Source organism: Ceratotherium simum, chromosome 32, assembly GCF_057802395.1.
Source record: "Ceratotherium simum simum isolate JZ-2026a chromosome 32, ASM5780239v1, whole genome shotgun sequence".
Classification (NCBI taxonomy): domain Eukaryota; kingdom Metazoa; phylum Chordata; class Mammalia; order Perissodactyla; family Rhinocerotidae; genus Ceratotherium; species Ceratotherium simum.
In genome coordinates, this window is record NC_141931.1 from 2454516 (window position 1) to 2469336 (window position 14821).

General features: G+C 41.8%; 1 protein-coding gene across 19 annotated transcripts in view; it reads left to right on the plus strand.

Annotated features, from left to right (window-relative positions):
• The window catches only part of PARD3 (par-3 family cell polarity regulator), a 623149-nt gene that overhangs the window by 427386 nt on the left and 180942 nt on the right, over positions 1 to 14821 (plus strand). For 17 of the 19 annotated variants that reach the window (XM_087420636.1, XM_087420634.1, XM_087420623.1 and 14 more), the window contains one exon: positions 2840 to 3071. In XM_087420636.1, coding sequence (XP_087276762.1) covers positions 2840 to 3071 — 232 coding nt within the window. Of the gene's footprint in view, positions 1 to 2839; positions 3072 to 7681; positions 7800 to 14821 lie in introns of those variants that run through there. The other 2 variants (XM_087420638.1, XM_087420637.1) reach the window with 1 other exon arrangement.

Below are 14821 nucleotides of genomic sequence, written 5' to 3' on the forward strand. Positions count from 1 at the left end.
GACTGTGAAAAATTACAGCCTTCATTTTAAAGCTATGGATTTTCACTAGCAAGCCTCATCTGAAAGTTGTAACTGGCTTCCTCTAATAAACCTGCACAATTCCTATTTATATATTAATTGACAGAGAGGAAAAGAAGCAATTTTTTTAAAAGCTGGTGTGTCCCTTAGAGGAAGAGAGTGGCTCACAATTAGATAACCCAGTACAGAGGGGGGCCAACCTTTCTGAAGTCATTTGTATGGTTGTGTGGGAGATCAAGATTTGGCCACCCTGAAATCTATCTCTTTACCTTGGTTGTTTTCTCTGAGGACATTTGACCTCCCCCACTAACTGCCTAAAGAATTTCACATAGTAACTCCTTCCTGGAACAGATCTTCTATCTGATGGCTGTAATATAATGTAAAATAGACGTTACAATAGAAAAGGCACCAACAAGCCCATCTTATCAGAAGTTCTGTCTCTGGCCACATTCTCTGGGTGGCCCTGCAAGGAGTTGCCAGACAAACATTTACATTTATAAGGGAAATCTCCATTTGTAAAGGTATCTCCCTCTCTCTATTGGGAAGAGGAGGGATGACCTCATTTCTAGAAACTTAGCAATGTAAAAGGTGAGGCCTTATATCTGCATAATAACCTTACTCTTGTTTACAGTGCTTTAGTGGTAATCTCCTGTAACTGACACCTCCCATCCCCAACATCCTCCTCTGTCTTTAGGTGAAGACGGTATTTAAGATGAAAATTTCTGCTATCGTGTTGAGAAATGCAGTGTCCCTGCTTTCTCCCATGTATACATGTTATTAAACTTTTATTTTCTCCTGCTAACCTGTCTTGTTAATTATTTGGCCAGCCATAAGAACCTTAAGGAAAAGGGCAGAGGGAGATTCTCCCTCTCTCCCGACAGTTGCTAGCCAGTCCTAAAGTCACTGTGCACATTTGACCCAGCTTCTTGAGTGATTTCATCAATATGAGCCACAAGTCACAGCATTAAATGACCACACAGGATTGACAATAGGTTTCTGAAATGCAATGCTGACGGCTGGAATTATCTTCTGGGCAGACTGTGCAGTGACTGGATGATAGATTACCCAAATGCTTGCTGTATGAAGCGTGGAATTGAGCAGTCACAAACAGAGTTGATCAAAGAAATGCATGAAGGTCTTGCTGAAGTACAACTGTACAGAATATAATAGTAGAAGGAGCCCGAGACTGGGAGTGGGCTGGCCCCAAACCTCTCTGTTTCCTCAGCAAGAAACGGAAGAGGTTGGTCTAAATGACCTCCAAAATACCTTGCGGATTACCTTCTGGATTTAGACACGGTGACATTTTTATTCTTTGGCTGTTCCTAAGGCATGACCTGCTGGGTTGGGAAATACGTTGGCTCTTGTTTTTAACTAAATGTGTCAACAAAAAAGAATTCTACACCTTTTTTTGTATTTATGCTAAATAGCTGGCATTTTTTTAAAACTATTACTTGGCCATGGTCACACCATCGTTTGATAGTTTCTTCTCATATTTGTGAGGGTTTAATAGCAGAACACTAAGATACGGAGATTGTTTTAGCTGGTCTTATATACTCTTGATATTGTGTATTGCTAACTCAGGTGCCCCTTGCTGGTAGAGAGGCAAGACTGAATTTCACTTGAAGATATATTAACTTGATTTAGAGGTCAGTTCTTTGTGAAAGATTGGAAGAGGGTTAACTGTTCTGTTTGGTTCTGTGTTAAAAGTGAGCTCCATAACACTGATTCATAGTTTATTTGTTGATGCAGAAAAAAAAAATAATCTTAGAATTCAAGGAGTAACCTGAAGCCCCAATAATTCTTATGATATTTAGAAGAAAACCTTAGGCAACCAATCTCTGAAAAGATTTGTGAGAATGGCTAACATATGCATCTTTTGTTTCTTACTTAATATAGAAATTCTTAAAATTCTTTTGGTAGGTGCAAACTTACTCTAGTTACTTGTCATTCTTTCAAATGTAAGAAGTTGGGGGTGTTGAGGTGCCCTTAGACCGTATGCTCACTAGGTGTTGGTTCAAAGGGCAGAATGTTGTTATTAGTAAGTAGCTCTTTCATCTGCAAAGTTCAGAGGAGTGTGAGGTTATTGATTTACACATTTTCATGGCTCCATCTGCCTCTGTTCACCTGCCGTTGTGTAGATGGATGTGCAAAATTATTTCGGATTAGAACCCATAGTAGCATTTTTATGATGTTCGCCTTATATAATGACAATATAAGGAGAAGTTACAGAGGCTTTGAAGACCCAGTCTTCTGTGTGCAGAAATGACACGTGGACATATTTCGGAGCCTGAGGATAGACATCCTCGTGCTGACATTGGTTTGCTTATTAGTGAATAGCCCAGCTTAACAAATTAATGAGGAGCTAGAGTGGGCCTACACTGTCCTTACCTAAGAGGAAAGCAGGCACTTAGGGAGGTGCTGCTTGTGTTCTTTTCATTTTGCAAATATAGTGCACAGGACCCTGAGGGGTTTGCGCTGTGTGAGGAGGGCCTGCTCATCCCGCCACCAGTGCATGCTCTGTGTCAAGGAGGGTGTTACCACGAGTGAATCAGCGTCTGGCTAGGAAGCTGCTTCTCTCTTACTATTGGCACATCCTCTTCACCTAGGGAGACACATGTGCATAGTAATCACCCACATCATGGATTCCGTTCTAATTCTATTCAAAAGTAAACAGCATTGCAGTCCATGTTGATGGCAGGTGGCAGGGCCTTACGACTGTAGAAAGTGTAGAAAAGTAAAATCCTCACATATATGTTGACCTCCTTCTTTTTGTTCCTTTGGTTCACTGTAGTCCTTATCTTTTTTTTTTTTTCCTCCGAAGTGGAAGAAGACACAGAGGAGAGTTCACGATCAGGGAGAGAGTCTGTATCCACAGCCAGCGACCAGCCTTCACATTCTCTGGAGAGACAAATGAATGGAAACCAAGAGAAAGGTGATAAGACTGAGAGGAGAAAGGATAAAACTGGAAAAGAGAAAAAGAGAGAGAGAGAGAAGGAAAAGGATAAAATGAAAGCCAAGAAGGGAATGCTCAAGGGTTTGGGAGACATGTTCAGGTAAGTGTTCACCAACCCAAACCCAAACCCATACCCAATCATCCGGAAACGTGTGAGTGTCAGGTTAACAAAAAATACTAGAAGCACACATTTGAAAATACTATCTTTGAGGTCAACCAAAATTCTTTTCTAATTTCCAGTCTTAGCTCCTGCATTTTTACTTTCTCAGGGATTTCACCTGAGTTAATTCAGACCATTTTAGCAGCCTTAAAGACGATATCTTGCCAACCATGTAAATAACTGTTGAGAGGAAGGAGAGACCAGTCTCTCTTAGCTGTGTGTAAGGGTTAAAGCCCCATGAAGACAAAGGACTATTAAAGCAGTGTTTGTTCTTTTGTGTGTGTGAACAATGGTTCATTATTTAAATTTAACGTAGAGCTCAAGTTAGTGGTAGCATTTAAAGGTTCATTAATAACAAGTCTAATAAAAAATGGTACAAATAGAGCTTCAATTAAGCTGTGTTGATTAATTTAATACTTATTAATTCAGTCTGTAAAGATTTCATTAAACGTAGTCTCAGGCTGTTTCCTGACAGTTGTTTTTGTGTCCCTAAATTATATTCTAGGATTACTTAGCATATCATTTTTTACAAATCATTGCTAGACAATAAAAGTGACAAGTTCTTCAGAAGTTGCAGTGAAACTCCCCCATAAATGTTCATCTGAGGTGATTTATAATATTCAGGTATTTAATGTTAAATATAAAGAATGCTTGATTGTTCCATAAATTAAACCCCTAAACATATCAAGATGATGGTTTAAAATGGAAAACATACAGCATAGCCACTTGACTCTGCAAAAAGTCATTATCCTGCATTATGAATCCTTTCCTTTCAACTTTCTTTTAATTGCCAAATGTGAACGAGTTTTTATTTTCATAGAATTCCTTGATTTATAGTCCTGAGGTTGCCCTCAATAACTCAGGGAGTTATAGATAAGTCAAGCCTCTAAGTCAAGGACTCATGGCCCAGCCTGCAGGCTACACAACACAACAGATGTGTTCTGTAGATGTCTGATGAAGCCAAGTGCGTGGAGGAGGTCAGCTGTGGACCAGATAACACGAAGCCTGGCCTCTTAGCAGGACCAGCTTTAATTTAAATATGATTGGATTTCCATCTCCAATGATGCAGAACCTTTGGGATTTTCATACCTTTACATTAGAGTTTTCCTTGTTTATATACTGCTCCTTTGAATGCATTTTCGGTCAGATCATCTTTCTTCATTATATTCCATGTCCAAGGACACTTATGGAATGAAATTGCTCTAACTGCCACTTTATTTCAGTTTCTGTGTTAGTCAGGGGGCTTTTAATTCCATATATGCAAACTGACAGCTCATAAACTGGCACCTACATAATGCACAGAAATAAGACTATTGCCCATCAATTAAAATTTAAAAAGTTTGTACAACTGTCTTCTTTAAATTAGAGAACACGAAATAGGAGGAAGCCTCTGCTGAGACTTACCATCCGACTTGTAGCACAGTCTCATTTCCAGGGGCTCTCGTGAAGTCTTATTGAAGCTAATGGCTTGTTAGTTTTCATTCATCAGCTAACATTTATCTGATAGATACAGTGCTCTGTTCTTCTCATGGAATAAAAAATAAACTTCTAGTTCGTTTATAAATTATTTTATAATTTATCAATTATTTTAATTATAAATTGTTTTTTCTGGAACTTGTAACTCCAGAAGAAGAGAGGCCTTATGGTAGTAGAGTTTTCTTTTGGGGGCCAGAAGAGTGGAGAGTGGGGGGGACATGAAGAAATATATATTGTTTCAAAGTGACCCCAAAACGCAACCCAACCCAACCCCCTTTTTGCTAAAAGTCCTATAAAACACTATATGATGTTTTCTCTAGATCAAATTCTATAGATTAATACCTATAACTTGTAGTGAAAGCCAGATTTGTGATAAAGAAGTTGAGCCATTTGTAACTTCCAAGGCCTGCATATTCTTGAAAATCAATTTATGTTTAGGTGCAGTGGCTGAAGGTTTTTCCCTAAAAACTAAGCTCATATTCTCCCAGTGTTTAAGAATGACTATTAGGAAAGTCACAGGTGACCACACTTTTCAGGTACCTGGCATCAACGGTTTGCTAGAGTCAGCCCATGTTGGCTTGTGAGAGCCAATTGTTCGATTTCTGGAAATTTTGCCAACTGGTTGTTAAACACAGCCATTATTAAAAATTAAATAAGTTCTATAAAAATCAAAGGTAATTAATACTCAAAATTCATCACTTCCTGATTATTGTCCTACATCTTACCGTGACGTCTGCATTTGAGGTTGTTTACGCCGGTGCTGTTGGCGTGGTGCTGGCCTGTAGACTGGTCTGCCACTTCAGCTCCTCCAGCTCCGCCCATAGTGATGTCAGCTGTGAGGAGAGCACTTACACCGTGAGAGTGCGTGAATTCCACAAAAGAGAGCTTTTTGTCCCAGGAGAGCAGCACACCACCACATGGAGGATGCAAATATATCTTAAGCAGAGTTGTAGTCTTTTGTCTAGTTCTGTTGAACATCGCTGTTTTCTGTCTGGAAAGGGTTGAAGCTTGCCAAATTCCGCTCCTTGAAAATGAGTTGAGGGTAATTTATTAAACATAAAATAAGGTTTTTGTTTTATTAACTATTGGCTCTTAATCCTTCTTTCACACCATTATTATATGTCCTTAGTATTTGAGAAGACTCTTAAAGCATTGTTAAGTTTTTCAAAACATTTTTTAACTACCTTCCATACCTACCGGATCTAATTATTTGAGACTTAATAGAGTCTCAGGCTGATTCTTTAATGTTTTCTTTTTTCTAGTAACATAGAGGAATATGGTAAGATTTTAAAATTAGTCTCTTCCTTTCACTTTGTTCCTTTAAGAAGAATAAGATGTGATTTCCTTAGCAGTGTTGCTTTTAAATAGCTTAATCAAAACGTGTGTATGCATAGACATTTCTTAGAACAGTTTGTAAGGAGATTCAAGTATGGCTGCCCAATGCAGGCCTGAAGTACAAAGCAGAGGGGAGTGTGTGTGTGTGTGTGTGTGTGTGTGTGTTGTAATTTTGTTTCTGTTTTTCAGTTCAGATAACAGAAAGGCTAAGGGACATTAGATATTGGGAGTCTAGCTTTCTAGGCATATGAGCTTTTTCTCTTTAGTCGCTTGAGGAAGTAAGTAATGTTCTCCTTCAAAAACAGGCTCACAGGCTTACCACCATCTCCCCGCCACACACAGACACACACACACATATACTATTCCTACCGCTATAGGTTGTCTGTGATGTTTGGTTAAATTTCATGAGGGCCAAATAGAGGGACCATATTTTTAAAACCATATCAGAGGAAACCATGGCACATTGAGTAGGTGTTTTTATTCATCGGTCTATACAGGTGACATGGTTTTCTATTTCACACTTTGAATAGAAGTCACAAAAATGATTTAATTATTGATAAACAGCTCTAGGAGAGAGTATTGTGAGTCGTGTGCATCAGTCTTCTGTGTATACGTTATGGAGTGTACGAAGTGTTAAGAGCTGCTGCAGTGCAAGTGTTGAATCACACGTGTAGATCTGTAAGGAGTCAGATAACAAATGTCAGGTGTCTCGTGTTCATGTGCATTTCCCCTGTGCGTACTGCATCTTCTTTGCACGTAGGGAGCTCCTGTTGCCTTAATTAAAATGGCTTTGTGGCTGAGAAGCCCGAGTGTGCTCACTGAGCGGGTAACCATGACTTGTTAGTGTACTCGCTCTGTGTGCGAAGAGCGGAGGGAGGGTCTGAAACGCTGAGTGTTTGTGTATGTTTGATTTTCAGATACTTGGCAATTCAGATTTAATCCCATAAACTATTTCTGAGAATTCTGCAATTATATGAAATTGTCATGAAAGAGGGAACTAAGTCTGTACTTTAGAAGGAAAGAGATCTGTTGTTTAGTGTTTTAAATGTATTCATTTTTTAAAGGAAAGCAACAGCATTATTAAGCAACATGTTTTTGCCTTAGTTTCCATCTCCAAATTGAAATAATCAACAAGATAATAAAATCTTATATTTAAGACAATATTCTCAGATCTTAAGCATTTAAAATTATGTATTCTCTTTTTTTTCAGCCCTGGAATAAGTGCAGTTTGATATTGCTTTGCCTGAAAAATTAGAATTGCTATTGTTTGAATGTCATAGAATTGTACGCACTCTAAAGCGGAGGGTTCCTAGAAGTGACCTTATGGTGCACGTCTCACAGAGTTACTCTGTGCTGCTGTCCATATGTGATAGCCGAGAGACAGCCGCTGTGGACAGCTAGAGCAAAAGTGATGTTGCAATATTACCACAAAATTGAATCCTCCAATTACATTTAAAATGATTACCTGGGTCCCTGCAGCATTGTTTTATTTAGTTCTGTAAGAGGAATAGATAATTTAGTTTGAAACCTTGTTTGGTTGAAATCAGATACACTGCTATCTTTCCCTTTTTAGAATACGATATTTTTCAGAACACAATGAACATGATCAGATTTTAAAACTTAATGTTGTAGTTTGGATTGTGCCATTTAGGCTTTTGAGAGAATGACAAACACAAGTTATTGTTGCGTCCCTTACCTGTCCTTACTAACCGTGTGTCTGTACCGTGTTTCTCATTTAGCCTTGCCAAACTGAAGCCTGAGAAGAGATGAACAACAAACCAGATTCAAAAATGTCTTGAGAAGCACATATTGCACAGTTGTTTTTTTCAAACAAACAATAAATTTACTTTTAACGAATTCTTAGTGGCTGTTGACAAATTTTGTTTACGACATCAGCAGTTTTGATGGTTTAGTAATTTTCATATTAATCAATTTGGAACTTTTTGATCTTGCTTTCACGCTTGGGGGTTTAAATTACTGCTTTGAAAAGGCAGAAAAGTGTTTTTTCCTATCATTTTTTCTTGGTCCCTTTTCGTAGTGGAAAACCCTAGTCCTAGCTGCTGGCGTATTCAGAAATCATCAGCACACACAGGTCAGATGTTAGAATCAGAGTTTTCAAGATTATGCAGAGTACCAACTTGGTTTTGCTGTGTAACACGGTGGCCGGGGACACAGGCAGGTGGCAGATTGACAGTCCCAGGGCGGTGAGGTGTGTGGGCTGGGACGGTCACCCATCAGTTACTGACCAAATGGACCAGTTTGAAAGGGGCTTTGAGGCATAGTTTAGTCCCTTCATGGGTTAGGAAGTTTAGACAGAAAGCGGGGGTTAGGAAAATAAATATCTTGTGCTCAAGGATGGCTGACCCAGCAAATTCTTCTAGTGCACAAAGTAGAGGTACTTGGGCAAATAGTAATCTCAAGGTTTGCTGAGGCCACAGGGAGTGAGAGCACACACCCTTGTATAAAACTGTTTCTGGAAAGAGTCTGCATGGCCAAGAGTCGTAATCCTAGCTCGCAGTGCTAGTGCAGGTGGATTCCAGGCTGTCCTTACTTCACGAGTAAGCCTTCTGCTTGTAAGAAGCCTCAATTCACAATCTCGCCATTCTTCATGGCCCCTCAGGATTTCAGACAAAGATGGTGTATAGTTAGCCCTATTTCCTGAGAATGTTAGAATTGTATCCTACTTAAAAATAAATGTGATGATGACAAAGAAAACCATTTAATAAAGAGTATTGTAGATTTTCATGCCTGTGAGGACTTAACTCTGCGCTGACTTGGTAGCAGTTTGCAGTCCCACCCTTGCCCCCACCCCTGCCAAGCGAAAGCCCTCACCTATGTTAGAGGAAGGAGGCACACGTAACACTGCCTATGTGTTCGTGTCAGAAATCTCAGGCTTTTAGTTTCTTATGAGTCAGGCTGAATTGCCCTGTGGATTAATGTGACAGTTTCACATTGGCAAAATGAAATGGCACCCTGTGAAACCTGCTGGTAATTTAGGGAATGCAGCTAAAATAAACATGTAGAAAACTATGCCTATCTAAATGAAACACAGGAGCAATAGTTGGTAATGGAAAAGAAAGAACTTGGAAAGAGCAATTTTGCGTAGTTTTATTTGTTTTCTTGTTTGTCATCTGGACAGAGAACCGCTCTGTTTTATAAGTACACATCCTGGGAGGTTTCCTTGGAATAAGTTCCGAATTTGTAAATCCCAAGGACTTAATGTATGCTTCTTTTAAGTTGAATGGAGACAGAGGTTCCCTTTTTTAACACAGGAAAATAAGTGTCAGACTGGCCTGTGAGGAAGGCAAGCCCTAGGGTAGCTGATTTGCTCTTCTCTTTCTTGTTAGCAGTCTTAAATGGAGAATCTCTGACATCTACAGCACTGAAGCTGACTGCAGAGGAAGCCAGAGGAGGCACGAGGCATGACAGCTAGGCCTTTCTGAGCCTTTTCTGATGTTCTTTCCCGTAGACCTTCGGCGTGCATGTAGAATGCAAGTGTCAAGGATGACACCTACTTTATAGTCTCTGTAAAGCAAACCTTTTCATAAAAGAAATTTTTGACAGTTCTGAGGTGCTAAGTCAATTTCATTTCTAGACTGTGTAGAAAATGGAATCTTTTTTTCTGCAATTGATGTGAAAATTGAAGGCTAGTGACTATTCACTCTCTAATAACACAGGGTAAATAAATACTATCACACCATTGAAAAACGTTCTAGAAGACAGGCTCGGCTAATGACATTTACCACAACATATAGTGGAAATATTCCTTCTGAATGTTTTTATTTGTTACCATTAGAGGCTGTATATCTTTTAAATTAAATATAATGGATCAAGTACATGTTATTCCCAATGTAGTTTTATCAAGCTGCAAATTATTATATAAAGGTAATTTTTTGATCCTTTCAAACAGTCTTTTAAAGAATTCACTGGGAAAGTTACCTCTTCCATAATTGAATGTTGGATGGCTTTCTTCTGACCTATGTTTAATATTAGCCACTTTAGAAACAAAAGACTAAATTGGATGAAATTTCATATGAGAGTGAAATGACTATGTCTCCTGTTAACCTTTGTGCTTACATTGTTTAGCGTGGATGAGCCACCCATGCTCTAAGCTAGGGCCAAGCCCCCTAAAGCCCTTCTGATCCTCTCTTGCCTATTCTGGGACATTGCTTCCTCAAGTCTTGCCTCTCTCCCGCTCGTCGTGATGCCTTCTCTCCTGGATCACTCACTTGGTCCTATACTAGCTGTGATTTCCTCCGTCTTAGAGAAAAGTCTTCCCTTCCTTTCCAACTACTACCTCATTTCTCTCTTACTCGTCACAGCAAACCCTTCGGTAAGTTTGTATTTACTGTCCCCACGTTCCTGCTCTCTCTTCAGCTGCCTTCAATGAAGCCTTCATCCCCCTTGGCTCCACAGCCTGCTCTCATCCAGCTCAGCAATGGCCTCTTCATTGGTGAGTCTTCCCTGGTGCATTCTCAGCCTCACCTTGGTCGGCCAGGAGCCCGTGTCACGTTGATTACTGCTCTTCTTTGAGATCGCCTCTCTGCCCGCTCCGTTGCCGTCTCTTTTGCCAATGCCAATTCTGTGTCGTGCTCTGACCCCCAGATAGGGGAGTGCCGCAAGCTCAGTCCTTAGGCCTCTTCTCTTTTTCTCTTTTCAGTAACACAGAATTTTTATATTCTTAGGAAGCAGAGCCTCGAGGCTCTAAGTACAGCCTGTGGGCGGATGACTCCCGGGTTCACATCTCCTGCCTGGGCATCTTCTTTGAACTCTAAATTTGTAAGTCCTACCCTCTTCTTCACACGAAGGTCAACCAGGCATCTGACACTTCACTTGCTCACCACTCAGTTCAGGATATTTCGCCCGGACCTGCTCTTCTGTCTTCCCTTCTCAGATAATGGCAGCTCTGTTTTTTCAGTTGGTTAGGTCCAAAACCTTGGAGTAATCCTTGGCTCCTGTTTTCCTTACACTCTACATTCCATTTATTAATGCACAAAAGCAAAAGCCCATTTGGTCTGATTTTAACACACATCTATAACCTAGTACCTTTCAGAGCCCCATCCTCTCTCCTGGATTTTTCCGACTACTCTCCCTGCTTCCACTGTTGCCTTCCTACAGAGTATTCTTAACCCCGCAGCTAGAAGACATGCTATTTCCCTCCTCTGCTCAACCCCCAGTAGCCTTTCAAGTCACTCAGAGTGAAAGCCAAAGTCCTTAGAGTCACCTGCTGGACGCTGCATGATTTACCCCTCCCCCCAACCTCTCTGACCTCGTTCCTTCTACTTTCCTTTGCTGACTTCACTCTGGCTGCCCTGGCCCCTGTTCCCTGAACTGCTGGGTCTACTAGAGCCTTTGTCCTTGCTTGTCCCTCCACCTGGAATAACCTTTTCTCAGATGTCCACTGGTTGGTTCACACGTGCACCTTTATCCTCCTTACTCAAGTGTCAGCCTTTCAGGAGGACTCTCCAGCATTGTACACTGCACTCCTTCCCACCGTGACAGTTCCTATCCCACGTTTTGGCATTATTTTTCTCCTTTGCACGTACCGCCACCTACTATGTGATATATCCCACATGGTTTAATAATAGGTTGACAGCGGCAGCATTGTTAACCCTTTTCTCCCTGCTGTATCCCTAGCAGACTGCCTGGTGCACAGTCAGTGCCCAGTACGTGTAACGGATGACAGGTCGCCCCTATCCCTTCAGTGCACCCCCACCTTCCAGTGGCCAGTCTCTGCGTCTGTGCCTGAGGCCTCTCTGAAGCCTTGGAAGGAAGCCCTGCGTCTCTGTGCAGAACTGCCAGAAGTGTCTCGGAATAATGCCTCCTCAGAGCAGCCTTCAACCAATGACCTGAGAAAGCTGGTGTGCAAGTACTCCAGTCCCTGTGGCCCTTAGGTGTAACACTTCGGCCTAAGTCTATACCCTTCGCCCTGAGATTGTGGTCCCAGACCAGGAGCATGGCAGGCCCTGGGAGCCTGTCAGAAATGCAGAATCGCAGGCCCCACCCAGACCTCCTGATATCAGGATCTGTAGTTGAACAGCCCTGGAGGCACGTCATAGCTCAAGAATCCTTGCAGTCCCTCCTCCCCCGCTCCCAGAGCTGGCCCTCGGGGTTGAGCACTCCTTGCCCACTGTGGTGACAGGCTTGAGAACACTCCTTCTGGGCTGCCTTTCCTTCCCTCTGTCACATCTCCACTTCTCTACCAGTGTTCCTTGCAGCTTCCCTTAAACCACTGTCCTGAATCCTTGTCTCAGGATCTGCTTCTGGCGAAATCCAGACTGAGATAATAAATGTTTGTTGAATGAATGAATAAATAAGTACATAAAATTTCTAGAATCAGTGGTGACCGTGTATGTGAGGAATTTCTACCTGGAGTAATTTTTGCAACTTACGACAAGTATCACACCAGGGCAGTGCTGGTGTTTGTTCCCATTTCTGAAAGATGATGTCACTTCCAGAGTCAGGCCTGTGACTGAGGAGACAGGCCCTGGAGAGCAGGCCTTTTCATGCTCCATAGATTTACGTCTTGTTCTTTGGTTGGTTGTGGAAGTTACCATTTTCTCTGCTCTTAGTAGCCATAAATGATTTAAGTATTTTCTATTACATCAGATTTGCAAAAAAGAAGACATGATTTCCAAATTAAATCCTTCATGTCAGGCAGTCCCTAGCCTTGGGCTGGAGGTTTTATAGTTGAGGGGTCATGGATTCAAGCAAGGAGTTAAAATTGCCCTATTAGTGTCTTCCTAAGCCTGAAAAGGTCAGGCTCCAGGTGGTGTAAGATTCTGTGCCTAAAAGAAGTCAGAACCTTGGGTTTTACTCTCCACGTGCTTTGTGAGCTGCTGCTGCAGAGAATGAGCTGGGGAGTCACCTCCCTCTGAAGGCCACTCCTGCGGCAGTTTACAGACTACCTCACCCACAGGTGGCACTCTGGAGCTTTCTCTTTCTTCCTACCAGCCCCGCGTGGACACTCCGCTGAGCACCTGGGGCCCAGCCTGCTTCTGGGGCCTGGAATCATCCTGATTCTTGAGTCAGGTGGGCTTGACCTCATCTCCGGAGTTTCTCCTTCCATAACATCTATAATACTTATAACTTGCATTTCTTCTGTATTGAAAATACTGTGTCTCTCTCTTTGGCTATGTAACAATTCCAGTCTTAGAAAAGGAAAATAAAGGAACAACTTTACATTCTCTATCCACACAAAGAAACAAAGACTTTGAAATGAACTGAACTAACACAGACTGACTGCAAAATATCCCTGCTTTCTGTATTCAGGCTTCTCCATTTCCGCTCTTACAGTTAATTTAGAGGGTTATCCGTTATGAGTTCTTGGCCCATGTTTCTGATTTTGTTGAGTAATATGCCGGTCATTATGTCTTCCCTAAGGAGAAAAAACATGATCCTCATGTAGCGAACTTCCACCAGAACTACGGCCAGCAGTTAGCAGTCACTGAAATGTTGGTACAGGGGGACAGTCTGCTAAGAACGTTATTTTTAATGACCCATTTGATCCTCATAATAACCCCGTAAGGTAGGTGCTCTTTTTTAGCCCCATTTTATGGATGAAGAAACGAAATACAAAAGTTCAGAGAGGTAAACTAGTTACCAAGGTCAGGCAGTGGTCGAGTGGCGGAGCCACACTGAACCTGCCTCTGGATTCAGAACGCTGGTCCACCTCTGAGGCCGTGTTCCTCCCCGCTCTGCTGGACCGGTCGAGCCTTCTTGGCCTCTCCTGGTGTGTTCAGCTGCTCCAGACCTGTGTGGAAGCCAAGATTGCTGGGAAGTGGCATTGCTGTTGTGTGCTGTGGAAAAGTGTAGCTCCCTTTTGCTAGCTGGGCCATGGGGGGATTAGTATCTTTTGAACCTGACTTTTCCTTTTTGTCCCGGTTTAATTTCTGTAGCTTTCTCTGCCTATGGTGCTTTCTCTCCCCAAAATAATTCTTAAGGACTCAAGAATTTTTTAATTAATTTAATTTTTAATTGAAATATTACCAGCTGCCACATCCCCTCCCCCACAACTGATCCTCAAATCCGTCTGTAATGAATCAGGACCGCTAATGAGTATGATGAAGGCTGCCTTTCTGCTTGCTCTTTGCTTTCATGATGGCCGTGTAGTCCTATAAATGCTGACTCCTTTCCTGTTTTTATACCTCATTTTTCCCCTCCCTTTCTACATACCTTCTGTACCTCAGATCTTGCTCCGCCACTGCTGTTTCTTTATTTTCCCCATGAAAATAACCGTGAGGCCCTTCCTCTTTTCCTCAGAATACGTTGTCTTGACTTCCTCTACTGACTTCTGGTGCTACTCACTTCTTCCCCCCACTGTAATCCCCACCCTTCGGCGCCTCCAGATCAGCGAGCTTGCCTGATCCTTGCATGTGCCATAGAGACCACGGCGCAGCTCTCGGGGCCCTGCCCTTGGGAGACTATTGGGGCTTGGGGTCCCCCACCTCTCGGGCTCCTCTGTCCATTGCATCCGTCTGGGACCCTCCTGCCCAGCCTTGGTCAATTTCCACCACTGCTTCTAGGGAAATAGCTTTTTATCTAATTCCTGCTTTTATAACTGATTTTAGTCATTAGAGAAAGCATCTCAAGTTTGCTTTTCAATTCCTAGAATTCCAGGTGTCTCTCCTTTTAAATTTTATCTCCTTTTAGAATATAGTGCTAAAAACATTTTTTAATTGAGAAAATGATAGCATCTACTTAATTTATGTCAGTATAGGTTGATTCTGGAACAGTTTTAAGAAAGTAAACTTTAGACCAAGTGTAGATAGGGTACTCTGACAGGATGGGACTTTTCCTTTGGTGTTTCTTCTAGAGCATAGCACAGGCAGTTGCCTGATATTACTTAGAGCACAGAGACAATCATTGTTGATGCACAG